Below are 25,827 nucleotides of genomic sequence, written 5' to 3' on the forward strand. Positions count from 1 at the left end.
ATTCTGTTTTCCTACCTCACATTTATCTTTCTTGTAGAGATTTTAGTTTCTTAAGGGCCCAGTTCTGTTTTTTCTAGGTACTGCAGGATATTGGTAAAAGATATTTCGGCGGGTATCAATGGGGATGGATGTGAAATTTCTGCAAAAGAAATATTTCACTTCCAGAGCAATCAATATGATGTGGGAATTGTACTTGTTTAGGAATGTGTACGTTTAGCCTTTTTCCTAATTTTTTTCTTAGTTATGAAGCAGCGTGGCTCAGTGGAAAGAGCATGGGCTTTGGAGTCAGAGGTCATGAGTTCAAATCCCGGCTCTGCCACTTGTCAGCTGTTTGTGTGGGCAAGTCACTTAACTTCTCTGGGCCTCAGTTACCTCATCTGTAAAATGGGGATTATGACTGTGAGCCCCATGTGGGACAACCTGATTCCCCGTCTCTCCCCCAGCGCTTAGAACAGTGTTCTGCACATAGTAAGCGCTTAACAAATACCAACATTATTATTATTATTATTATTAGTCCAAATTAAGGGGGAGAAACCCTTTTTATTTATCATTTCAGAAATTATTGATGTAAATATTTCTATCACAGCAACGAATCACCTTTCTATTATGAATAATGACAAAAGTAAAGTCCCTCTCCTGTCATGGTATGAAACCAACTTAAAAAATTAGTTCTTATGACCAGGGGTAGCGGGCATTGTTATCAACATGGTTACTTACTAAGAAGACTGTACTGGGTAAAGCTGTGGACTAAGCATTGGGGGAAAAAAATAAGTGAGCATTTTAGACCCAGTAGATTCAATGGATTCTGTTGGTGATGACACGGTCTCTGCCCTCACAAAGTTCACAACTTAAAATCGAGGTAAACAGCCCACAGTGGGAAAGCCTTACTCTTAAAGAGAGGCGAAGTACGTGTTTACCCAGGAACAATGAACAACAGTTGAAAACTCTAGCTGCTTTTCCAGGGTCTGCTGCCCCAGTACCTCCAAGTGGCCACTTTGCGCTGGAGTTCCAAATAAGACAAAGGCCCCCTTTAGTATTACTCTCCCTCTGGCTGGGAGAGGAAAGATGAGGAAGGGCACTGACTCTTCTTTGCCCTAAAGAGGGGAGTGAGAGAATGGAGAAAGGACAAAGTCTCAGGTCTCACCCTGCAAAGATCTAGACCACTGCCTGACTTCACTTTTTGAACAGAGAGGTGGAAGGAGCTCAGGCAGTGAGCCTGAAATCCGGTTTCTATTTTTAAAACTTTTTTTTAAAAGCTTCCCATGGATATTTAGGTTTTGAGGGAAGTTCAGACTGTATTGGCTGCAGGAATATGTGTTTGCATAAACTGATTTGAGGAGCAGAAGGAGCGATGGGGGTCACTAGGAGACAGTGGAGGATAAAAGTGACTGGAAAGTACAGAACTTGCCTGGGCTGATCAAAAGCCTTGCAGGTCCAAAGATATTTTCACTGTATTTTCTCACTTTTAGCTATTTTCAAATTAACCTTAGTTGAGAAGCCAGAGACTACTAGGGTTTAATTAAGAGTGAGCGTGTGTGTGTGTGTAAAAGACGAAAACATAACGAGTGAGAAATGAATTCTATAACCTTCCTCAGGACCCTGTTCCAATACTCATTCGATGGATCAAATGTTTATTGAATACCTACTGTGGGCAGAGCATTGTACCAAAGCGTCGCAAGAATACAATACTTTCGAGTTGATAGACATGGTCCCTGACCAAAAGAAGCTTAGTGGGGATAAATATAGCTCTTTTCATTGGGTGTTTCTTTCTTTCTTAAATCTCTCTGATTGCAAGTTAAATACTACAGAACTTTAATAATAATAATAATAATGTTGGTATTTGTTAAGCGCTTACTATGTGCCGAGCACTGTTCTAAGCGCTGGGGTAGACATAGGGGAATCAGGTTGTCCCACGTGGGGCTCACAATCTTAATCCCCATTTTACAGATGAGGGAACTGAGGCACAGAGAAGTTAAGTGACTTGCCCACAGTCACACAGCCGACAAGTGGCAGAGCTGGGATTCGAACTCATGAGCCCTGACTCCAAAGCCCGTGCTCTTTCCACTGAGCCACGCTGCTTCTCCCAGGAAAGCCACGCTGCTTCTCCCAGGGAAACTTCTCCCAACTTTCTGTCTAGGCTGTTACCCTAGCTTCTTTTTGGATGCAGTATTTCCCAGTTACAGGTACTTTGATTAATAAGCCTCCAATTATTCAAGAAAACTAAAATTGAAAATGGACTCATGTTTGCTTGCCTGTAATATGTAATACGGCCCTAGGCTAATGACTTTTCAGTAAGAGGTACCATTTAAATATGGGACAAGCTTAAGAATGTCATCTTAGATGGCCTAAAGGCTGAAGCACTTGAACTCCTGGACCAAACAAAGGAAGAGAATCTAAAATTGAGGGACCACTAGCAAGAGTACACCACAGATTACAAATGCTTGGAGAATGTATATTCAGAGAGGAGAAGAAAAAAGTCTGGGAGAGAGAAGGAAAAGACTAGCATAACTGACATTCTGCTGTATTAGAATAACAAATGAACATCTGTAGCTTTACTTAGGATACTTGCCAATATATGATGTAAGGGATCCATGCAGTCAGCATTCTCCAGTGACCAAGCTTCCACATTCTTCCTGGATGTGTTTTTGAGACACTCCCTCCTGCAGTACCAGGCAGGGCACCAGGACAGCATAGGTGGTATAACAAAAGGAGCAAATAGGTTGGTCCATGAGAAAGGGCAGCTAGATTAATATATTTGAAAGTGAGCAGGAGAACTGTGTGAGCCAACTTGGCGGGAATGTTTAGATTGTTGAACATGATAAAACCTTGCAGTCCTTTGGAGTCGAGTTCTTGGAGGCAAAAGACGATGTCTGTGAAATCACTTAGTAGGAAATAAGAACTTATCTTCTCAATATCTCAAACTTTCATATTATAAAAACTTTTTAACAAGGATTTCAACTCCATCTTTTTTGCTCTAGTGTTCTTCACTCCATACCTCCCCCCCAGTCCAGAAAAACACACAAAGACACACACCATCCCCACCCCCCCACGTGTTCTTCCACTGTCTGTTCTCAGCATTTCATGTTGCTGTTACTACAGAGATACTCTCAATGTTGTGAGGCCTGGGAAGTGCCAAAGGTGGGAGAGGGCCTCCCAACCCACTCCCCACTCCCCACTTTCTGTTAGTTTAAGTAATCAACTCAAGGGCAGAATTCTACAGGAGTTTACTGGGCAACTAGCAGTCCAATTTTGTTTCAGAGCATCCTTTTTAAATGTGCCATGTTCTATGTTTTTGTTGGTTTCATTCCTCTCATCACATGGGGCTGTTTGGCCAACACAATTTGAGTCTATTAGGAGTCTCACATTAAGTCTGTAAAGCACTTGCTAAAAAGGAGTCAGAATTTGTATTTCTTTTATGCTCATTTCCCACATTAACCTTCTAAAGTTGGCATTTTAAATAGCTTTTTATGGGGCAAAGCACTGTGGCTCTTGGAATTTGGTAACTTCACGGCTCTTGTCAAATCTGGTTTCCTGAAGTTGTGCGCCCCATGAGATTTTACTTTAATGGCAAATTACAAATAGGCAAATCAGAACCACCTGATGGAGAGTTTGGCTACCAACTGGGTTTAATGAGCCCTTACTACAGCCCACCCATGGGAAGCAAGACTAGAACTGTGCTACAACAGTTAACTGTTCAGTATCTGAGCTTGGAACAAAAAAGCCAGTCCTCACAAATCAAAGGATAGTGTCCATGGCCAGTGAACAGTGAGGCAGACTACGAAATTTTGATGACAGTGAAGCTGGAGTGTTTGCCAATGTCAAGATATGTAAATTGTGGTCATTATAAATTTTCTCCACCTATGGAAATGGCTTCAGTGATACATTTTATACAAAAACACAAGTGATGGCATTTAATTAAAAAAGTGATTTGCCTGCATGATAGTTTTCATGCTGCCTCAATTTCATACTTTTGCCTTGATGTTAACTTTGGAAGTAGACTGTATGTGTTGAAAGCTGCGTAGAAAAGTGGAAACCTGTTAGAAAAATTAATCAGGAAGGCAAAAGTATGGATAGAAAATGTCTAGAAAACTCAGGGAATCAAAAGTATTTGTTTCTTTTATTCAGTGTCTCAAAATCCTGGTGGTCTGAAATCCCTTTAATCTTCTTTATAGATTTATATAAAAATAGATTCATAGTTTGTGAAACAAGATGTCAGCAGTTGAAATTATCAGACCCACAGATTAAAATGAGACAGGATTAAAGATACTGTGGATTCTACCCTGAGAAGGAGCCTCAAGATTGGATTATCCCCAGCCTGTCTCTAAAGCATCCTGTAACATTTCTTGGTTGATTTGAGACTTCGTTGGCTTATCTGTCTTGAAACATTATTGCATTTAAAATCCACCCTGTTCATTTTATGATTTTAAAAGGTATATGACTTTAAAAAAATTGTAGTTTAATGGATTTCAAAATAGTCCACAAAATCTGTACTCAGATGAGTCACTCTACAAAAAGATTACTTATGCCAGCAATTAAATTGAAGTACCCAACGATATTACTCCAGCCATTTCAAAAACTTTGACGTTTTGTGCGTTATCTTCAGATGTTGTCTCTGAGCATTGTCTCTGAGCACTTAATTCTTTCTCTTAAAAGTGGTGAAACAAAATGCAATAATGATTAAAGAGTGCAAAATTATACTGGTGAGAATCAATTCTCAGCATAAGGTAACAATCATTTAATATAGAAAGATGCTTCTGAAATCAAGTCTGCCCAGCACATTTTTGCACAAGGCAGTAGTATGTTCATATACACACTTGCCTATATTATGTCCACACTTGGGTGGAACTTTGTGTATCCAAGCCAAAAATGATGTCCAAGTTGAGTAGCCAGAGAGAGTATCCATGTGGGATTCTCTACATGTGCTTATTAGCTCCCTTCTCTCTCTACAGGAGTAGTTGTAGCTCAACAAAATTGTTGATTGTGATTGTTATGCTGAAAGTGACAGTTGTGTGTTCTCAGGAAGCCACTTCAGCTGTTGGAGAGAATTGGAGAGGTGGTTAGAGGGAAGTGATTTCTGCCCGTGAGAACAGGCTATTTCATACACAGTAGGGAGCATCAGCTATTTAGGAAAGTGAATTATTTCATCCAGACTACTAAGGAGCCATTAGTATAGTACATTTGCTGTTAGTCTACTTTTCATAGATGCCTTTGTAGCTGTCAACATGTGACTACTTGGCTTTCACTCCAGTATGCAGTGAAGCCAGGACTATAGTCAGGACCATGAAGAATGATTCAGCTCCTGGATCTGTTGCCACACCAGCCGAGATGTGCAAGCAGAGAGGGGCTGGGCTCCTTAGTTGCTGTTACAGGCTCTTTCTCATCATGTGGAACCCTGAGGAAACATCAGAGGATGTCATGAAATGACACCTTATTACCTGAAGCCTCCTATGGGACTTCTAGTAGGTAGGTGAAGCCCATGAAGCGTGGTGTTTCCTGCCCTGGAATAGTGAAGGTGTGGTTTTAAACGATGGGACTATTTTCAGGTCAAATTTGAGCATTAAAAGACAATAAAGTCAAGAAGAGAGTGATACAGAATTGCAGCTCTTTTTCAAGGGCCCGATATCAAGATTTATTGTTTTAGATGCTAGAGATGATAACTTTTGAAATTTGACCCTTTAATCTGCTACCTTCGGCACATCTATCTAACGTGATGGCCAGTCAAGAATAGAAGTTTAGGGGGAGAGTTTCTCAGAGAAATTGAATGATCCCAGTGAACATTTGTACCCCAAGAGTGGAATACGGAGATCAGCAATTGTTTGTTTTAAGCTTGTGGCTTTCTGGATCTTTCAGTGCTAGAATACTAAATTTCGCATTTTTGCAGGTTATGATTTCTCCACTGATATACATACTTTTTAAATTCAGAGAGAAAGAGAGGTATGTAAGCATTGGGGAGAGCTATTTTAAAAGCAGAACTGAACTGCTCTGGCGTTAGATTTTCTGAGAATTATCAAATGCCATTAAAAAAATCTAGTAGATTATTATTATTGTTATTATGCAAATCACATTTTCACCGTAAAAGTGACTATGGGCATGCTTAACTCTCTGATGTCTGTTGCCACAGTGTAGCAGGATGGTGAGTCAACCATTCACCTGGACCTAATGAAGTAGAAGTCAAGAAAACCAGGGGCATTAATAGAAATAAGATGCTTATTTGGGGAGGATTGAGAAATCAAAATAATCTTTGTTGAGATACTAAAATGTGAAGAATACAGGGCTATTTTAATGAACGATTGAGCAAAGAGGGCAACTGCTCTGGGGCTTCAGCCATTTGTGAGAGCCTCCTGAAGTCATCAAGGCATTTCTCTGTTTACTGACACGCAGCCAGTGTGGTCTTAGCTAAAATAACCACTGCATTACCTGGGAGGAAAATGCATATACAGACATATCCATCAATCGATTGGAAGGGGGGAAATAAGTCCCAGAAACTCCCAGCTTCCATTATCCGGGACCTATCAGAGTGAGGTAGACAGACTTGAGGTGGGAGCATGGTGAAGAGGATAGAACATGGGCCCAAGAGTCTGAGGGTCATGGGTTCTAATTCCACCTCCACCACTTGTCTGCTGTGTTGCCTTGGGCAAGTCACTTCACTTCTCTGTACCTCCGTTATCTATAAAATGGGGATTGAGACTGTGAGCCCCACATGGGACAGGGACTTTGTCCAACCCGATTGCTTGTATCCACCCCAGCGCTTAGCACAGTGCCTGACGCATAGTAAGTGCTTAACAAATACCACAATCATTATTAGGGTTTCAGATGGGAATCAGCTACACTGAGTCTCCTGAGCTTTTTCTTAGCCAATAATGAAACCCCTGCCTCAAAGCTGGAAGTCTTTTTCTTACCAGTTGTCCCCAGGTGATCTACATCTTTGATTAGAAATTATTTTTAAAAATATTATTAGGGCTATAAAATTCTGCCACTTAGTCTCAATTATTTTGCACACAGTTTGTTTTTTTCAACTTCAGTCTCCCACTTAAACAGAAAGCCACTGTGGTAGTCTTCTCTTCAAAAATGAACCACAGTGTGTGCTCTAATGTGCTATTTCTCTCGTGCTCTCTCTCCATATGTGTGTATAAATTTGTCAGTTACTCAGATGCCAGATCTATGTGTCTCAAGACAGCTTTTGGTTGTCTCGATGTCTTGTAGTGAAATGGAGTGGGAATGAGTCTTAATGATAATATAATTTGGACTAGCTCCTGCAGCAGGCAGTGTTAAGTCAAAACCTTTAAAACCAAATATAAGGACTTTCTGGGAGGGGAAATATGAGAAGTGTGGTGAAACTGGGGGGGTGCAGAGGGACCGACCACCACGGGGCCTGAACCTGGTTATTGCATCTTTAAGTACTGCATTAATCAATCACCCCTGACTGGTGCTTAGAAACTGAGTCTGTTTTTTAGAAAGGGCAGAGTTCAATTTTTATCAGTTAAGCGTACATCATTTTACGCTCGTTTATATTTAGATTCAAAAGAACTTCTGTTCAAGGTTAAATCAATGGAATCTGGATTGGAGAATTGTGAACTGTGACCTTACGAATTTTCTAGTCATGTTTCGGTGTCACTGTTAGGCACACATAGACTGCCTTTCTTCGAAGGAGGAAATATGAAATTGATTAAGCTACTGAGTATAGGGTGCCCATCTGTGAGTGTTTGTGTGTATATCCTATAAATCTTGCTTTTTCCGTTGTTGTTCTAATTGTTAAACTATTTGGCCTTCAGACTAGAAACAAAAATGAGCTAAAGTAGAAAAACAAACTAAGTCTACCTCAAAAATGTTTGACTCTATAAAACTAACATTCAAGTCTATAAACACTATACTTAGTTCATTTAAATGCAACTCTTTAAATACAATGGCATATAAGTGTATGTTACATTAAATATTTAAAACATTTCCTTTTAGGAATTCCTGGTGAAAGAGGGAGTTCTATTCTGAAATAAATGGAATAAAATGTAATGTCTTACTGTATTATTCAAGATAACTAGTTTGAGGGCTTATTTTACAAATGAGCTTATAATTTTAAAAGCATGGCATCTAGTGGGGGGAAAAATGCATGGACAGTGTTATTCTAAAGAAATCCCAAGTAATAAGCATACTTTTTCAATTAACTGGTTGAAATATCCTTGCGTCTGAATAGGGCATTTTCCTTTGCTTCACATATGACAGAGTACCATTCTCCCCACCTTCAAATCCTTATTAAAATCCTTTAGACTGTAAGCTCCTGTGGGCAGGGAGCTTGTGTACCACCTCTACTGTATTGTACTCGCCAAAGCGCTTAGTATAGTGCTCTGCACATAGTAAGCACTTTACAGATACCACTCATTGATCACCTCTCCAAGAGGCTTCCCCCAGCTAAATCCTCAGGTTCCCTACTCCCTTTCCCTTTTACATTGCCTAGGCTATTGAATCTACACTCCTTAAGTACTTGATATTCACCTTCCCTTCAGCCCCACACTTCTCATTTATCATAATTTATTTGAATATCTGTCTCCCCTTTTAGCCAGTAAGCTCGTTATAAGCCGGAAGCTAGTCTACTAACTCTGTTTTGTTATACCCTCCTAAGTGCTTAGTTCAGGGCCCTGTACACAATAAGCTCTCAATAAATACCATTGATTGATTAATAAATATGAGAAAGAATTGAATATAAACAGACCTCTGTGGATTTGGTTCCTGCGCTGATTGGGTAGTCCAAAGGAAAATTCACAAAAGCAAGTCCATTTTGAGTTAAAATTGTCACTGTGCTTCTGCACAGTCATGTCATGACTTTGTGGTAAATATAATAATAATGTTGGTATTTATTAAGTGCTTACTATGTGCAGAGCACTGTTCTAAGCACTGGGGTAGATACAGGGTAATCAGGTTGTCCCACATGAGGTTCACAGTCTTCATCCCATTTTAAGATGAGGGAACTGAGGCCCAGAGAAGTTAAGTGACTTACCCACAGTCACACAGCTGACAAGTGGCAGAGGTGGTTTTTAGCCTAGCATACCAGAATACAGAGTGATGATATGCTATCAGGAAAGGCATGTATTTCATCAACTGGGCTCCATTTGTGGATAGGAATAACTACTTTCCATTCATTTAATAGTGTGTGTTAGTGGAGGAAAGAACATTCATGAATCTGCTGCAGTTTATAAAAGAGATTAATATGCGTACTCCTGAATTTGCCTGCCTTGTCTTACAGTGTTGCTCTGGAGTAACATTCTTTTAAAATTGAAGCGAAAAGCATTTATGTGCATGTGTGTATCCCCAATTAAATCTAAAGTCTTGGAATTGGGACAGATTCAGGATGCCTGAGAATAAAAATCCTTATTTTGCTCTCTGGTGGTTAATATGTTTCCTTCCAACTCCTGATAAATTAAAAAGTACTTCAGCATTAACAATTCCAATTATGGCCATTTATCGTTCTCAACATTTGACTAGATGCTGTCATTTAAGTAGGATGTATTTGATGAAAATGCAAATAAATGAATCCTTAGGCAAGAGATGACTTGGCTTGTGTACTGCTGCTCTAAAGAAGCAAAAGTCAATGAAGCTAATCATTCCTACCTTGTGCCAGACTTGTAAATTTTCTACCAGTAATGAGGCGTGCTGTAGCTGGAATCATTTACAAAGGGTTGAAAGTCATATTCATTACAGAGCCCAGGAAAGAATCGCTGAGAATTTTTAACTGAAAAACAGAAAATTGCAAGCTTTGGTCTATGGGTAATTTGCCTCAAAGTTATAGGCAAAACCTCTTTTACTTGATATTTTACAGGAATAAATGTCTGTAGTCTTATAAAGAAGAGTTGTTTACTTGTGTAAAAAGTATTCAATTACCACAAGCCATTTGCGAAAATGTTCTAAATCTATTGACTAAAACCACCATTATCAGAAAATAAGACCTTTTTCAAATGGGAAAAGAGTTTTGTAGAGCCATAATTTTCAAGATAATTTTTATAGAGAGAAAAATAATAGTCTCTCCCCTAAGAGATCTTTAATGAGATTCTAGCTTAGTAGAGCCAAGATCAGCAGAAAAGAAGGTAGAGGATCCCCTAAAGGCTGTATCTGCTGGTACTGAATGGCGCTGACCTGTCACAGAGAAACGTTGGCCCGGGATGCAAGGAAAATGTGGAAAGGATTGTAGCTCCAGTTAGGACTCTACCCTGTTTTGGTAGAGGAAGTGCCTTGTTAAGAAGCTCCTGGATTTCTTCCATTTTTTTCCTCACCTCAACCTCCGCTCTGATGTGCTGGTTCTCAGAGCTACAGTAGCCTTTGTGAAAATGTAACAGTGGAATAGTGATGTGGAATAGGCCAACCAACCCCTACCAGATTTCCCAAGAGCCATCGTGTCTGAGGAAACTTCTGTGAAAGGCCCAGGGTGAGGGGTAGGGGGTGGGAAGAGTTTTTTAGAGGGAATGGAAATCTTACCTCTGTCTTGTGCTGGTGTCGATTTGGCCAATTTCACACACTGGCCCACTCCCTGCTAAGTGCTGGGCAATATACTGTAGAGAAGTAGCGTGATTTAGCGGAAAGAGCATGGGCTTGTGAGTCAGATGTCGTGAGGTCTAATCTTGGCTCTGCCACTTGTCAGCTGTGTGACTTTGAGCAAGTCACTTAACTTCTCTGTTCCTCAGTTACCTCATCTGTAAAATGGGAATTAAGACTGTGAGCCCTACCTGGAACAACCTGATAACCCCCAGTGCTTAGAACAGTGCTTGGAATATAGTAAGTGCTTAACAAATACCATTATTATTATTATTATACTAAGCACTTGGGAGAGTATAACAATAGCAAAACAGTAACAGTAGAGAAGCAGTGTGGCCTAGTAGATAGAGCATGGTCCTGAGAGTCAGAAGGACTTGGGTTCTAATCGGGCTCTGCCACTTGTCTGCTCTGTGACCTTGAGCAAGAAACTTCACTTCTCTTTCCCTCAGTTCCTTCAGGGAATAAAATACTTTTTCCCTGACCCCAAGCTGCAGATCATGAATGACCAAACTGCAGCTCCCCTTGCCGTGTGACTTGCAGTGCTACAGCCTAGTTAATATATCCCAGGTGGCTTCTTTTTCACTTGGCGGGGGCAGGGTTGGGGGGAGGGAGGCAGGCATAGCGTAGCCACCTTTACAGACGCAAGCTCTGGAGGAGTGTGTCAGATCCTCCAGCCCCTGACTTTGATGCTTTGGAAGGAGGAGGGCAGTTCAGGAGCTATGAGGGGACTAAAGAAATTTAAATAGATAATGGAGGATGGGGGAGGGCAAATAAGGACTGGCTACCTCCACCTCCCTCCACTGGCCTCAATGAACTAGGTGACCCAGGACACAGCAGTAGCGACTGCCACACCCGGGTGGTGGCAGGAATAAACCTGAGGGCATCATCACCTCCACAGCCACCAGTGCCCTCACCTCAATTTCCTCGTCTAAAGATCTGTCTTGTTGCCACCACGCTGTGTTCCAGGTGAGTTTCCCCCCCCAGCCGTGAGGAGACAGGCCTCCCACCCAGGTCTCTGAGTGCCTCTGACTTACCCAGTTAGCAGTCTGAGCCCCGGGAGGAGGGGACTGGAGACAGGCACGATTGGGCCGCTAAACCCAAGAGGAGGAGGACCTGGTGAAAAGCAGTCACTATCCCTGCCCGGGCCTCGTGCCTGGGCCTCATCCCTGGCCGGCGGCTCTCACCTGAGCACCCACCCCGCCTCTGCCCCAGAGTGCCGCTTCCCAACCGCTTGTAATCCGTTCTGTCAGCCATTTTCTGCTTTTGGATTGAAGCTCTTCAGTTCAGGAGGCTTGGCTATCCCTGTTACAGAAATTGACATTTACAATGTAAGCAGTGCTATTACATTACTTAGTCCAGCCCGGTATTTTATATCTGACCGGGGTAATAGGCTGTTCGGAAGAGGTTTTAAGGAGTCTAGCATCCCCAATATCTTCCCTCGGTATCATTAATCCCTGCAGTAACCATTATGGGTCTCTCATCCGTGAATTGATGAAAACCCCTCTGGAACTTACTGGTATTATTATGCCAAAACTAATGCTTACGGTTCTGAGTCATTTCCCTCCTTACTTGTGTGTGTTGTTATATGTCTTCATCTTTTTCCAAAGTAGCATAAAATATGAAGTCAATACATTCAGCACCAACGAGGGAAACGTAAAGATACTCAAGGATATCATGGGCAGTTTTGCAGCTCCCAATCCACGTGCCTCTGCTGGCAAAGACTATAACACCTCCCAGTGGTTGCCCCCAAAGGATCAGAGTTGCCATGCTTACCACCCCCTTTTCTACCTCATTCTACCTCCTCCGAGCACATCTTGCATATTATGTTTTTAAGGTCTTCTTTTAATTTATCTAAAATGTGCCGCTTTTTATTAAGATGAGAGTGGTGGGCTACCCTAAGCTACATTTTTTAAAAACAAAATCAGACTTCCAGCATGGTGCTAGTCCACTGGAGAATTCACACTTCAATAGAACTTTGACCATACACCTGAAATGAGCGTAGTATTTCAGGTGTTGACCCCCCCCCCCCCCGAGCTTTTCTGTACAGCTTCAAATACAAAGTGAAATGATTGGCAATCCATGCTCAGGAGAGAGCCTCTAATGCAGGAGCAAAGTTGTTTCAAGTCAAGAATGAAGTGCAGTGGTAGTTGAAAGAAGGAGAATGTTCCAGCCTCTTGCCTGCGGTAATCATCTTTCTAACCAGGACTTTCTGTTTCTGACCTGTATACCAAATATAATGACAGTTATACACACATGTAGCAAAGGAAGGCTAGTTCTCTAACTCTACATTTGGTTCAGTATACCTGGCAGAATAACCATAAAGAACAAGTTGGGTAATAGGTAGTATTCTAGAGTTGTTACCCTGTGGTGGTAAAATTTTCACCTCAATATTTTAGGCTGCCATATTTACCTGAAGAGCACTGGATGTTATTTGTACAATCCAGTAACTATCCTATTTGTCACAAAGAAGAGCACGGGCCTGGGAGTCAGAGAACGTGGGTTCTAATCCCTGCTGTGCCATGTGTCTGCTGTGTGACCCTAGGCAAGTCGCTTCACTTCTCTGTGCCTCAGTTACCTCATCTGTAAAATGGTGATTAAGACCGTGAGGAACTGTGTCCAACCTCATTACTGTGTATCTGCGCCAGTGCTTAGAACAATGCTTGTCACATAGTAAGCACTTAATAAATACTCCAATTAAAGAATCTTCATGAATGCCCTTTGGCACACAACCTTCCACTCCTCATGACCCTCCACTGACTTCTCATGCTCCAAAGTGTGGGATTTAAAAACAGCAAAGAATCTAAATGGGTATATTTACTTTCCAGTGCTGGGGGGGGGAGAGGGGGGGTCATCCTTTGCATATCAAGTTAGAATAAATTATTTAAGAAGAAAAACAAAAAGAAACAGGAATGTCCTGAAGACATTTGAATTACCAGGAATGGAATTGAGCTCTCCTGACAGCTACAAATAGGATGTGTGACATTGGCCAAATTGTTGCTAGTGATGGTTGGTGATTTTGTCTTAAGCATGTTTCTTAACAGTACAAGTGGGAGCATCCTTGTTTTCCATCCAGTACAAGAGAGATGGGCAACTACTGCTTCTTGACATTTTTTTTTAGATTGGCTCAACTCCATTTGTTGAATCATTAAAGCTGGCTGTTTGTTTCCTGGCAAGCATATTTCCTGTGTTTTGGAAGGTTTTCTCCTACAGTAAAAATATATAGAAATCCACTTAGTGAACTATAAGAAAATGAACTATTATGCAAGGAACTCATAAGACTAGACAGGGCAGGGGGGCGTTCAGTTCTCAAATCAGTGACTCTTTGAAATTTTTACTCAGGTACAATTGAGCAAAATTATATTATTCCCTCAAGTGTTCATCTGTATATAGGCTGATGGGGCTTCTAAGATATTTCATGGACTTTAATATTGGTTCTGAATGTAGAAAGGCAGCGTAACCTGAAGACGGTTGTGGTTGTTAATGGTTCGTATTAGCCGGAAGCTATAAAATGATCCAAGGACTCTGTTAATGTTGGAATAATAATTTACCAAGACAATTACCACATGCTGGAATTTTTTTGCAGCTCTAATTCAATGTTATTAATAATGAATAAAATTGCAATTTTCTCAGGTTGCTGGGGGCAGTGGGGAATTATTTCGATGAATATTTCAACACATTATTTTAATCATAGTTCCACAAAATTCAAGTGGGCAATATTTTATATTTCTAAATTCAGTCTGCTAAGGGACCAGAGTCATTAAATTGCAAACTATTTGCACTGAGGTCCATGCTTTGATTTACAAGCCTTGTTAAAAACACTGTGAAAGAAAGCAAGCTGTGCCATTAATACTTGTAATTTGATGCTGCATTTGTTAATGGGCTCATGGTGATTAATGTTTTTAGCTGTTAGAAGAACATTTTGAAGCAAGGGTGAGCTTTCTAATGCCTGAATACCAAAGCAGAAATGCGTTGACCTTGAAAGATTTTACTTGTTTTTGTATATACATAAGCGTGCACAAATTCAGGTGAGCAAATGTGTAAGTTCTGTTTCTTAAAAAATATTAATAAAAATGAAAAAGCTATCAGCAATCTTGAGAAAAGTCTTCATTTTCAAGTGGCACCTAAGTACTGCATTGATTAGCATTGTTTTTCTTCCATTTCCCTAGCCAACTGCATGATTTTTGGCGTTTGGATTATTGGGAAGATGATCTCCGCCGACGGAGGAGATTTGTTCGCAATGCATTTGGATCTACCCACACCGAAGCCTTGCTCAAAGCTGCAGTGGAATATGGTCAGTACCAAATTCTAGTTTTTAAGAAATTTCTACTTATAGTCTCTTAATATTTTATACTTCACCATGTCTAAAGAATCAGCCCTGGGAAAAATAGCCCCGAAGACATTTTACCTCTTTATTCTTCTACCCCATACATCAAGACCACTAATTTCTGGCAGTAGATAACCATACAGGAATTCCTTTAGAGCCTCTCAGCACCTCTCTTTGACGGGTCGGAGGAATTAACTCCATTGATTGTTATCAAATAATTCTCTACTATATCCACTTCTCGAAGGCTGAGAGAAACCAGAAGTGATATCTTGGTCTCTGTCACTGGCGATTCCATGCAAATTGCTGCTGCCAAGACACTAAGCTGTGAAGAATTACCACTTAGAGCACGTGCTGGGCCTGGGTTCTAATCCTGGCTCGGCTACATGTCTGCTGTGTGACCTTGGGCAAGTCACTTCACTTCCCTGGGTCTCAATTACCTCATCCGTAAAATCAGGATTAAGAGTGTGAGCTCCGTATGGGACAGGGACTCTGTCCAACCTGATTGACTTTTATCTACCCCAGTGCTTAGAATAGTTTTTGGCACATAGTAAGCGCTTAACAAGTACCATTATTATTCTTATTATTATCACTTAAAACAGTGAATCTGAAATGAAGGTGAACATGCTCTCTAGGAGATTTTAGCCCAGAATTTGGATTGTGGGCCCCATACTGGAATCTCGATGGATGAACGTTGCTTGTCAGGTCCATTTGAAGAATAGTCTACTTATAAAAGCAGTAATGAGATTTATTGAATATCCACAGAAGACAGTACTAAGAAACTGAGAAAGAGCAACAGAAGCAAGAAACACAGTCCCCAAAGAGCATTGCACTGAAGTTGGGTAGTGGCATTTATTAAGCAGCTTTATGTGTACTAAGCACTGGGGTAATTACAAGATGTTTAGCTCAGACACCACCTGTCTCCCCAGGGGGCCTCTGTTTAAAATAGGGTATATGGAACAGAAAGAGTGAGCGATGAAGAACAATAGATGACAAACTGAACAATTCAGAATAACAATGTCAAACGAAGTAGCTAAATGGACCTTGGAGCAAGCCGTGCTCATCTCCAGGCAAACGGTCCTTGACTAACAAGCCCCCTGGTGATCCAGCAGCTGTCAAGGTGGGCCCCAGGTCTGTGGGGGTTTGGGCCACCAGTGTGGCTGCTCCAGTCGTGGGAGACCCCACAGACCCCAGAGTTCCTGATCTTCGAGGGTTGTGCCCTAGTGGGAAGAGCCCCGACCTGGGAGTTAGAGGACCAGGCTTCTAATCCCAGCCCTGAACGCTTGCCTGCTGTGTGTTCTTGGAAAAGTCCCTTAATTTCTCTGTGCCTCAGTTGCCTCATCTACAAAACAAGGATTCAATACCTGTTCTCCCTCCTACTTAATAATAATAATGTTTGTATTTGTTAAGTGCTTACTATGTGCAGAGCACTGTTCTAAGCGCTGGGGTAGACACAGGGGAATCAGGTTGTCCCACGTGGGGCTCACAGTCTTCATCCCCATTTTACAGATGAGGGAACTGAGGCACAGAGAAGTTAAGTGACTTGCCCACAGTCACTCAGCCGACAAGTGGCAGAGCTGGGAGTCAAACCCATGACCTCTGACTCCGAAGCCCAGGCTCTTTCCACTGAGCCACGCTGCTTCTCTAGGCTCTGAGTCCCATGTGGGACAGGGTCTTTGTCCAACCTGATCATCTTGTATCTACCCAGTGCTTAGTATAGTATTTGGCATATAGCGTGTATTTAACAAATACCATAATCAGTAGTGATAGCATTGGTTTCTGTCTACCCACCCCCTGCTACTGCAGGAAAAGGAGCAAAAGGTTGTGGTGGTTGAATTAAGATGATAAATTAAGCCTTTTTAGTACCTAAAATGATTCTTCTTGCTCAGGAAACCATTACCCTCAAAGCCATCACTGTCCTAATCATGACATTTACAGTTCTGATTATAATTTGAAAGACATCATTTTTAATGTTTTTAGTCTAATGAAAATGAGATCAATAGCATCATCATCAGATACAAAGGACAATTGTATGTCCCTATTTTATAGGCTATTTACCACACTTTAAAACTAGCTCTAATTCTAAATTCTAGAATGTTTGCCCATCTTCTAACCATTGCTGAACATTTAATTTCCCAAATATGATCTGTTTGACCTTTTGAGACTGTTTTCAGTATTTGATACTGATTGCTTGGTGACAGAGTTCCAAATGATATATTTGAGTATGAAGAGAAGTATCTTTAGGGTGGCTAAAATTAAACTTTTTGTTGGAAATACCTTATATATTTGGGTACAATTAATGTTCTCTGGGAATACGTCAAAGAATGCACTTAAACTCCCACAGCTCATGAATTAAAACTTAAGAGATCAGAATTTTGCCCTTCTTTCACAGATTTGCAATTTTCCTTCTGAAGTCCTTTACCAGTAAAATGAGGAAAATAATAGTTTGCAATCCTCCACAAACCATGCATAGTGCCCAGATAAATCAGAGGACTGGTACTTCTTGGGCAATAGAAACTAGGGGTTCTCAAAGCCAAAGTTTCCCCCTTCTCAAGTATGCATGCTCTCCTGAGTTTTACATGTGCCCGACCTTCTCTGGGGCTACCAGTGCTTTTTAAAGGTCAGCACGTTATAGGTAGCCAACTGGTAGACCATGGGAGGCAGTAATGCTAATGAGTCCATCCTTGCGCCTTCCTAAGAGTGTACTCGATACACTTCTGATGGCGGTGGGCCCTGGACAGCTTCCAATTTGGCTATCGAACAGCTTCACTGACAGTTCCAGGAACCCCATAAACCCACAAGAGCAGTTATTGGAGAGGATGAAGACTTTCAAAAAAGCATTTTGTTTGATTGCACTTTGAAGTTAAGGACAGATTTTGTATATTTTAGTATAATGCCTAGTGATAGCACAAACTGCACTCACAGACGAGATCTGCCGCCCACACCTGTCTCCAGTCTGGAACTCCTTCCCTTTTCAAATAAATCCGCCAGGCTACTAAAAGGCTTTCCACCTCCTCCAAAGGCTTTCTGGGATGAATTCCCAGCACTCCAGGTCACATGGACCCAACAGTCTCCTTTACCACTTGTGTATGTACACCCAGTCTCATCACTTGAGTATAGAGGTACATTCAGCTGTGCATTGCATTAGTCTTTCAGCTATTTAATAATAAAAATGTTGGTATTTGTTAGGCGCTTACTATGTGCTGAGCACTGTTCTAAGCGCTGGGGAAGATATGGGGTAATCAGGTTGTCCCGTGTGAGGCTCACAGTCTTAATCCCCATTTTACAGATGAGGTAACAGTCACCAAGAAGTTAAATGATTTGCCCAAAGTCACACAGCTGACAGGTGGCAGAGCTGAGATTAAAACTCATGACCTCTGACTCCTAAGCCTGTGCTCTTTCCACTGAGCCATGCTGCTTCTCTAACCACGCATCTTGACATGCTCATGCTTCTACTTATATAGCTTTCTTCCTCCTCCTAACCTTACTTGCCCATTTCCCCCCATCTCGTTGGAAGCCTCTTGAAGGCTGGAACCATGTCATTCATTTCGGGCGTACTCTCCCAAGTTGGTAGTGTGGTGTCCTGCAAACGGTGACCCCCTCAATAAATACCACTGGTGGATTAATTGATCGTCTAGAAATGTGGTCTGCTTCTCTGTGTTTCTAACTAGTGTGACAACTTAGCCAGAGACTACTTTGGAGTCCTCTTAGAACCTGGCCTCACCTAAAAACTGGGACACTCCCAGGAACCCTGCTTGTGACAGCAGGCTCCCGGGTCACCCCATGCTACATAGCATGGAACTTTTTGCAAGAATTATGATGTTCAAGTAAAACACGTTGGTTTTTATCTTTATGTATATACACTTTAGAGATTTTCTCCTATAGATTTTTAAATTAAAACTTTTGATTGACTTTTTCTGTAGGAAAATATCCTTAACACTGATGCTATTTTTCTCTCTTGGTGATTCTAATGAGTTGAATAATTTATGAGATTGTCATGTGAAAAGGATTTGGTGCAACTTCCTCGTACTTTCAGCCAATAGTGCAGAATGTGATTAATAAAATGCTGGAGGCATGTAATTTTTTTCCATAATGCTTAATTTTCTTTTTTTATTTTTATATTGATATTATGCTTAATAATATCTGTAGAGCTAGTAATTCCTATGATTAAAATGAATCTCACGATTTGCAGGAATATAAGAAAAATTATTTTGAAAACTCATAAACTCTACATTTTACATTGGGCAAAGGGAAAATTCTCTGACCCGAAAGGTTTTTTTTTTAATTTCTTTATGAGAAATATAAATGACTATTAGAATATTTGTTTTTTATTATTTACCACATAATTAAGTATGGCATAGAATTCCTGGCTCAGAGGCCACATTTTGGTAACAGAAGGATAGTGAAAAAATATTCCTTAGTTTTTGTTATCTCCTGTGACTGTCAGTTATTGTTTAGAGGGTTTTTTCATAAATATTGCAGGAGAGGAATGTTTAGTCAAAGCCTAAGACAGCAAGCTCCTCTGCGTCTGCGATCAAAGGCATCAACTTAAATAGGTCTGATCAGGCATTGCAGATGAAGGCAGGCGGCTTCAGCCCGGTAAAAAACAGAGCAAAGATGACAAAATTAATCAGTCCTTTCTTCTGCAGTAAATAATAGGGGATGCTGAAGACAGCCTATGAGGGAGTTTTTAGGTTCCTCAGAGATGTCTGCTTAATACCTGATTTATCTAGGCTTATGCAGCCGTCTAGATAGGACCTTGATTAATAAAAACGCCCACTTGCCCACTAATCTGGAATTAAATCAGTGTTGATGGTGGGTAAGTGGATACTGTAATAATATCGTGTTTTCAGACATCAGGAAAAGGCAAGTCTTTGTAGTAGAAAATGTGATTTTGGGCTGGGTATCTTTGAGAAAACCAATATAAAAATGGTAGGTAAAAGGAAACAGAGTTATTCTGACAGTTGTACTATGCCTGCTCATTGCTGAAAAACCATCACCAGTTAAGCTTATTGAAGACTCTTCAGGATGCTGGCATAAAAGAACCAACTTGCTAAATCCATCCATCATATGTATTGAAGTGCTTACTATGTGCAGGGCACTGTACTAAGCACTTGGGAGAAATCAACACTAAGAGACTTCCAGTACCATCTTGTTCATCCAAGTTTTCTAAATATATATATATATATATATATATATATATATATATATATATATTTAATCATCCAGCTGGTTCTTGTCTGCAAACTTTTTTAGGAGTCTTCAGTAAATGGAAGTGGTAATCCATTTTCAGCCCCACATTTGATCTTGGATTGGATCATCTGGTAACTGCAATTAAAAATAAAAAAAATTCAAGAAACTCAAGTGATGATTTTCCTTGCTCCTTTTAATACTCAGGATTGTTAAATGCTTTTGATACCAGAGCTATATTTCACCCAAGTGTTCATAATCAGTTGAAATATTTTTGGATGTGTTATGGTAATCAAACTTCAAAACTAGTTTTTTTCTGTTTTTTTTTTTAAAGTGTATTTTATTACCCTCACCAACAATGAATGACTTAGACAAACGTAGTAACTCAACAGTGATGTTGATTGTTTTTTGGAAACTCTTGTGCAGGTGTCAGGAGATTCTAACCAATGAGCTTATTCCCCAGGCCTAGGAAAAGATGACAGGCTAAGGCAGGCTTGACGGAACTTTGGGAAGAATGGTGGAAAATCTGGAGAGAGGCAACAGAACCAGGCTGTCCTCAGTTCTCTCTCTCATCATCTCTCCTGCCTCCCCTTTTTCCCCCTCATGTCCTCCAGGCCAGCTTATTCATTCATTCAGTCGTATTTATTAGTGCTTATTGTGTGCAGGGCTCTGTTCTAAACGTTTGGAAAAGTACACTTCAGCAATAAACAGTGACATTCCCTGCCCACAACGAGCTTGCAGTCTCGAGTGAGGAGACGGATGGCAATACCAATAAATAAAATTACAGATATAAGAGCTATAGGGCTGGGGGTGATGGGGGGGAAGAGCAAAGGGAACAAGTCAGGGCAATGCAGAAGAGAGTGGGAGATGAGGTTACGGATCCAGGTCCTATGACTTCCTAGACTGTGCTCTTTTCACTAAGCCACGCTGCTTCTCTCAATTATCCACCCTGTGCTTGGAAGTGCATGGTCAGAGCAGATGGTCTAAGGTCTTTGCTTGGAGGAGAACGTGGAACAGGCTTCAGATGAAATAACCCCAAATTAGCTCTTCCTCGTCTCCCTTACCTCAGGCGTAGTGTAAGGAGAGAGAAAACTTCCTCAACACATGGTAACTTCTTCTAAAGACTCAAGCTGGAACAGCATAGGGTGCAAGGAAGCATCATCCAGCAGGAGTCAAAACAGAAAAGAAAACCGATGCGTCCTTGAGTGGTAACCACAAGGAAAATTCAGCTCAGCCCATTGTAGGGAAGCTCTTCCCCTACTGACTGCGAAGTCAAACTCCTCCCCGCAGGCCCCAGTGGCCTTTAGGAAAATAAGCAAACCAACCCCTTTGCTCCCCGTGGAGCAAATGTCTGTTATAGGAAGAGCAAAACTCAGGAACTCTCCTATCAGCATAGTGCTACAGGTTTTTGGTTTTTGTTTGTTTTGTTTTTGACTTTCCTTCCCTGCATTTTCCTTGCTAGCTTTAAACAGGACCTGTCTGAAAGGGTTTTACAGCTTATTTCTCTGACTGTAAAGTAGTAATAATAATAGCATTTGTTAAGCAATTACTCTATGCCAAATACTGTGGTAGATTCAAGTTAGACTGGACATAGTCCCTATCCCTTTTGGGGCTCACAGTCTGAGTAGGAGGATGACCAGGTATTGAATCTGCATTTAACAGTTGAAGAAACTGAGTCAAAGTAAAGTGACTTACCCAGGGTCACCCAGCAAGCATATGTAAGAGCTGGGAATAAGACCCAAGTCCTCTTATTCTCAGACCTGTGCTCTTTCCATAGGCCATGGTCCGTCCCATCTAGCACTCTTGCCTTTAATTTTTCCAGTTTTTATATTTGGTTAAGTGAACATGACATAGTTGCAGAGGCAATTTCTTGATAAAGATATGTGGGAGAGGTGGAGGACTTCAGCCATCCCACCCCACCTAGTCGGGGACTTTATATTTCCTTTCAAAACTAAATATCCTCACTGGATTGTAGGCTTCATCACCAGATTTCCAACTAGGTAGTAATATAGTTCCAGCATATCTAAGGGGAAATACCTGCCCATATCAATCATATAAATATCATAAATATATTTATTGAGCACTAACTGTGTGCGGAACATTGTACTAACCACCTGGGAGTGTAAAATATAATAATCCATGAAGGAATTCTAGGGAAAGTGCAACCATTTGAAACTTCCATAACTTGCTTATTGTAAATATGAACAAGAAAATTTTAATAATAAAATAACAGATATTGTATTTGAGGATAATCATAGAAAAGGTTTGGAGAAAGTGTCCTTTCAACATAAACCAGAAAGTATACTTCTAACATTTGGGGTATGTGTTACTACAGATCCTGATATGTACATTAACAGTGATAGCATCATCATAGTGTGCAATCATAAAAGTAGATAATGTTTCCAAACTCTAGCATCCATCAGATGAAAAATTTGTAATATTGGTGATGTACATCAGCTTCCTAATGAGCTTGCTGGCCTTGTGTTTCTGGTGGTTTTTTTGTGTGTGGTGGGTTTTTTTACTTTGTCAATCAATGCATCCATTTGATAGTGAACATCCTCAGAGGCAGGATTCAGTGTCATCATTGTTTTTGGTTTTTGGTGTTGTCACGGGGCAGGATGGTGTATATCATGTTCCTTCAAGCTCATTAATCAGTGGTAGCGTGAATTTAAATTTTGGCTGGGAAGAATTTTTCCATTTCAAGTTTTTTGAGTTAGGATTATCAATCAGTGGTATTTACTGAGTGCTTAATGTGTGCTAAACACTGTACTAAGTGCTTGGGAAAGTATACTGCAACAGAGTGGGTAGATGTGGCCCCTGCCTATAAGAAGCTTACAGTGGCACGGAATAGACATTAAATTAGGGGTAGAGGAAATCACAGAGTATAAGAATATTTACATAAGCATCGTGGAGCTGGGGTAACTATCAAACTACTTTAAGAGGTACACAGCCAAGTTCAAGGGCAGGGCCGTAAAGGGGAATAAGGATTTAGTCTGGTAAGGTCTCATTTTGTAGTTTTATTTAAGTGCTTTGTTTCATATTAAAACTAAAGATGGGAAATGTGTGTTTCTTTCAATAAAACATGATAGTTTTAAGTGCTCCAACCTCAAAATTAATCAAATCTTAACAATCCTGTGAAATTTTCATCCAATACAAATATAGAAAGATTGCCCATTTACTGATGTATACATTCATGAAAAGCTAGCTTATCAAATTTCCTTTAAAAAGCATAGAATGCATTTTACATTCACTTTATTAGGAAAATTATTACATTGACACTTTGTGTTTATATAGTATTTCATTTAAATTCAATCTTCTTTTCTCTCACCTTTTTAATTGCATTTTTCTATCCAAAAAACCTTGTTATTTATGAACATCCTCTGTGGTGATCTGCCATAAGAAATCTTGCTTACATATGAATATTTTTGAATTAGAAATAAATGAAATTCCTTTTTTTGCTGTCAGAACCAAATTGTGAAAATGGCTTTGAAAATCAGTATACTCTATTAGCAGGCCTGTCAATATAAAAAGTGCATTCCATTTCCCCCTCTTGCTCTAATAACCTTTGCTGTGGTACTCACAGGCAGTTCACATAATCGGAGTATATTGTCAGCTTACTGGAGTTGGGGAAGCATGAAATGAAAATCGCGTTAATATTGATCCAGTTCTTTTACTTGCAAGTGTCCTTGATGTCCTTTTTCACTGAACAGTAACTGTTGGTGTGATGTAGCTATTTTACTCTCTTATTATCCAACCTTTAATAAAAGGCTTTCAAGGATAACTTAACTGAAATACTTCTATTTACACAGGCTGATTAGTTCTTAGAATATTAACTCATTTCAGCCCTCAAATTGTATTCATTTGTAGTTTTCCAGGTTGCTGTACCACTTGAGGAATTATTCTTATTTAAGGCAGTGCAACACTTATGTTCACAAAGACAAAGCAATAAAAGATTCCCTCAGATTTAAAGCAGTAACTTTAATTTATCTGAATATTAAAAAAGTACCGCAAATTTGATACTAAAATAATTTTGTGCTTCAATTGACTATTTCATCTGTGATTTGTTATGAGGAAGATTGACCTTTCTGAAGTACATTGGAATTTCTCAAGTTAAATTTTCAGGGTAAATTCAATTCCTCTTGGTAACCCAAGGTTGTGTTTACTTACAAAAGGAACAGTAGAGAAGAGGCAATTATCGGTTTAATTCAAGCAAAAAACCCTAACAAAACCTGCTGTTGAGGAAAAGATTGTGTGATGTCCACATTGTTCAATCTTCCACTTTATTCAACCTGTGGAAACCAACCAAGATCTTTATGTAATGTCTTCTTTCTTGTAGTACAACTATTTCACTTAGGGCCAGACATAAGTTGTTGATTTTGTAACAAGCTATACGTGGACGATAAAGCATCCTGCCACACATCAAAAGGCAACAACGAGGGTTAGAGCATGGGATAGAAGAAAGGGAAAGAGATCAGGAATGTTTATCATCCTTTCTCCTGTTGCATGTGTTTTTATTCTTTGGTGAAAGCCAAGCTACCACTCTGACATTTATTAAAAGATCTGTTTTCTTCAAAAGTAGGCTCCCATACACAAGAGTAATACTGATTCCAAGCCTTCAGCTAGTTTTAAGTGGCGAGGAGTGCCTTCAGCTATTTTAGTGGCGCCATCACTGTTTGGTTTTCCCAAGGAGAGAAATTCTATGCCCATGCCACAGAGATTTCAGGCACATCCTGTAATTATATTGTGAATTTAATGTCTTGCAGGAAAAAGATTCACTGAAGGATATAAGACTGTATGGGCAGTGAAGCTTATGTTTTATTGTGTTTAGCTACTGCAGTTACCTTACACATACAGTAAGGCTCAGCATAAATATCTCTGAAAGAAACATTTTAATGTTGGATCTATATATAATCTAAAAAATTCTTTCATCTCAGATCTGCTTAGAATTGTAATGATTAGTACTGACAATAAAGAAAATTACACTCTCTAATGTACAGCTTGCATTACAATTTTTAATATTTGCTTTTATCTCTCTTGCATAGCCTTATGTCAGCACATATGATGTAATCATTTGAGAGGAAATTAACCCAAAGTCCTTATATTTTAAAATGAAAACTAAATAGTTTTACAGAATTTCTAAATAACAAAAGCAGTGTATTCAATGGAAAATATTGCTAAAATCTTTCTAAGGAAATTACTAAAACTTTTCTTTAAAAAAAGAAAATATTCCTATTTAAATGCTGTGATTCTTTTTAACAAAATGAATTGCAACAGCTTTGAGTTGTCAAAATACTCTTAATGCACATGAAGTTGTAAAATATTGTATATGGAAAAAAAAGTTCTACAAAAAAATAGAAGCACTGTCTCATGAAACTGATTTCCAGATGTTTGGAAACTTTAGAATTTCCTGTCAGTACATTTAGGTAACACTAAAATGAGGTTAACTTTCAATTCTGCCAACCCTTTGCAAAGATGAAAGAAAACTCTCTGTATAAAATAGCCTTATCTTCAATTCACTTAAGTAAGCTCTGGTATCTGCTTTGTAGGAAGCAGTAGTCACCCTTTTTTCTCATAAAAAAAATCTCAACTAGAGTTGGATTAAGGGAAGTATTTTTATTTTATAACCAAAATTAAAGAAATGTGCTTGAAAAGACTGTCTTAAGTAACTAATTGCTAGCAATAGACACACAGCTGAATATGTACCTTTAACTGGAAAAATTTCATTTAGAAAATTTCACTTGCTCTTTGTTCCCTTCACCCCAAAGATTTTTAGAGACCGTCGAATAATGGACTGCATA

The 25,827-nt window shown here is 39.9% G+C and overlaps 1 protein-coding gene across 8 annotated transcripts in view; it reads left to right on the top strand.

Annotated features, from left to right (window-relative positions):
• The window catches only part of NBEA (neurobeachin), a 395,298-nt gene that overhangs the window by 221,052 nt on the left and 148,419 nt on the right, over positions 1 to 25,827 (top strand). For all 8 annotated transcript variants that reach the window (XM_029048269.2, XM_039914901.1, XM_039914903.1 and 5 more), the window contains one exon: positions 14,685 to 14,809. In XM_029048269.2, coding sequence (XP_028904102.1) covers positions 14,685 to 14,809 — 125 coding nt within the window. The remainder of the gene's footprint in view (positions 1 to 14,684; positions 14,810 to 25,827) is intronic.

This window comes from Ornithorhynchus anatinus, chromosome 20, assembly GCF_004115215.2.
Source record: "Ornithorhynchus anatinus isolate Pmale09 chromosome 20, mOrnAna1.pri.v4, whole genome shotgun sequence".
In the NCBI taxonomy this organism is placed as follows: Eukaryota; Metazoa; Chordata; class Mammalia; order Monotremata; family Ornithorhynchidae; genus Ornithorhynchus; species Ornithorhynchus anatinus.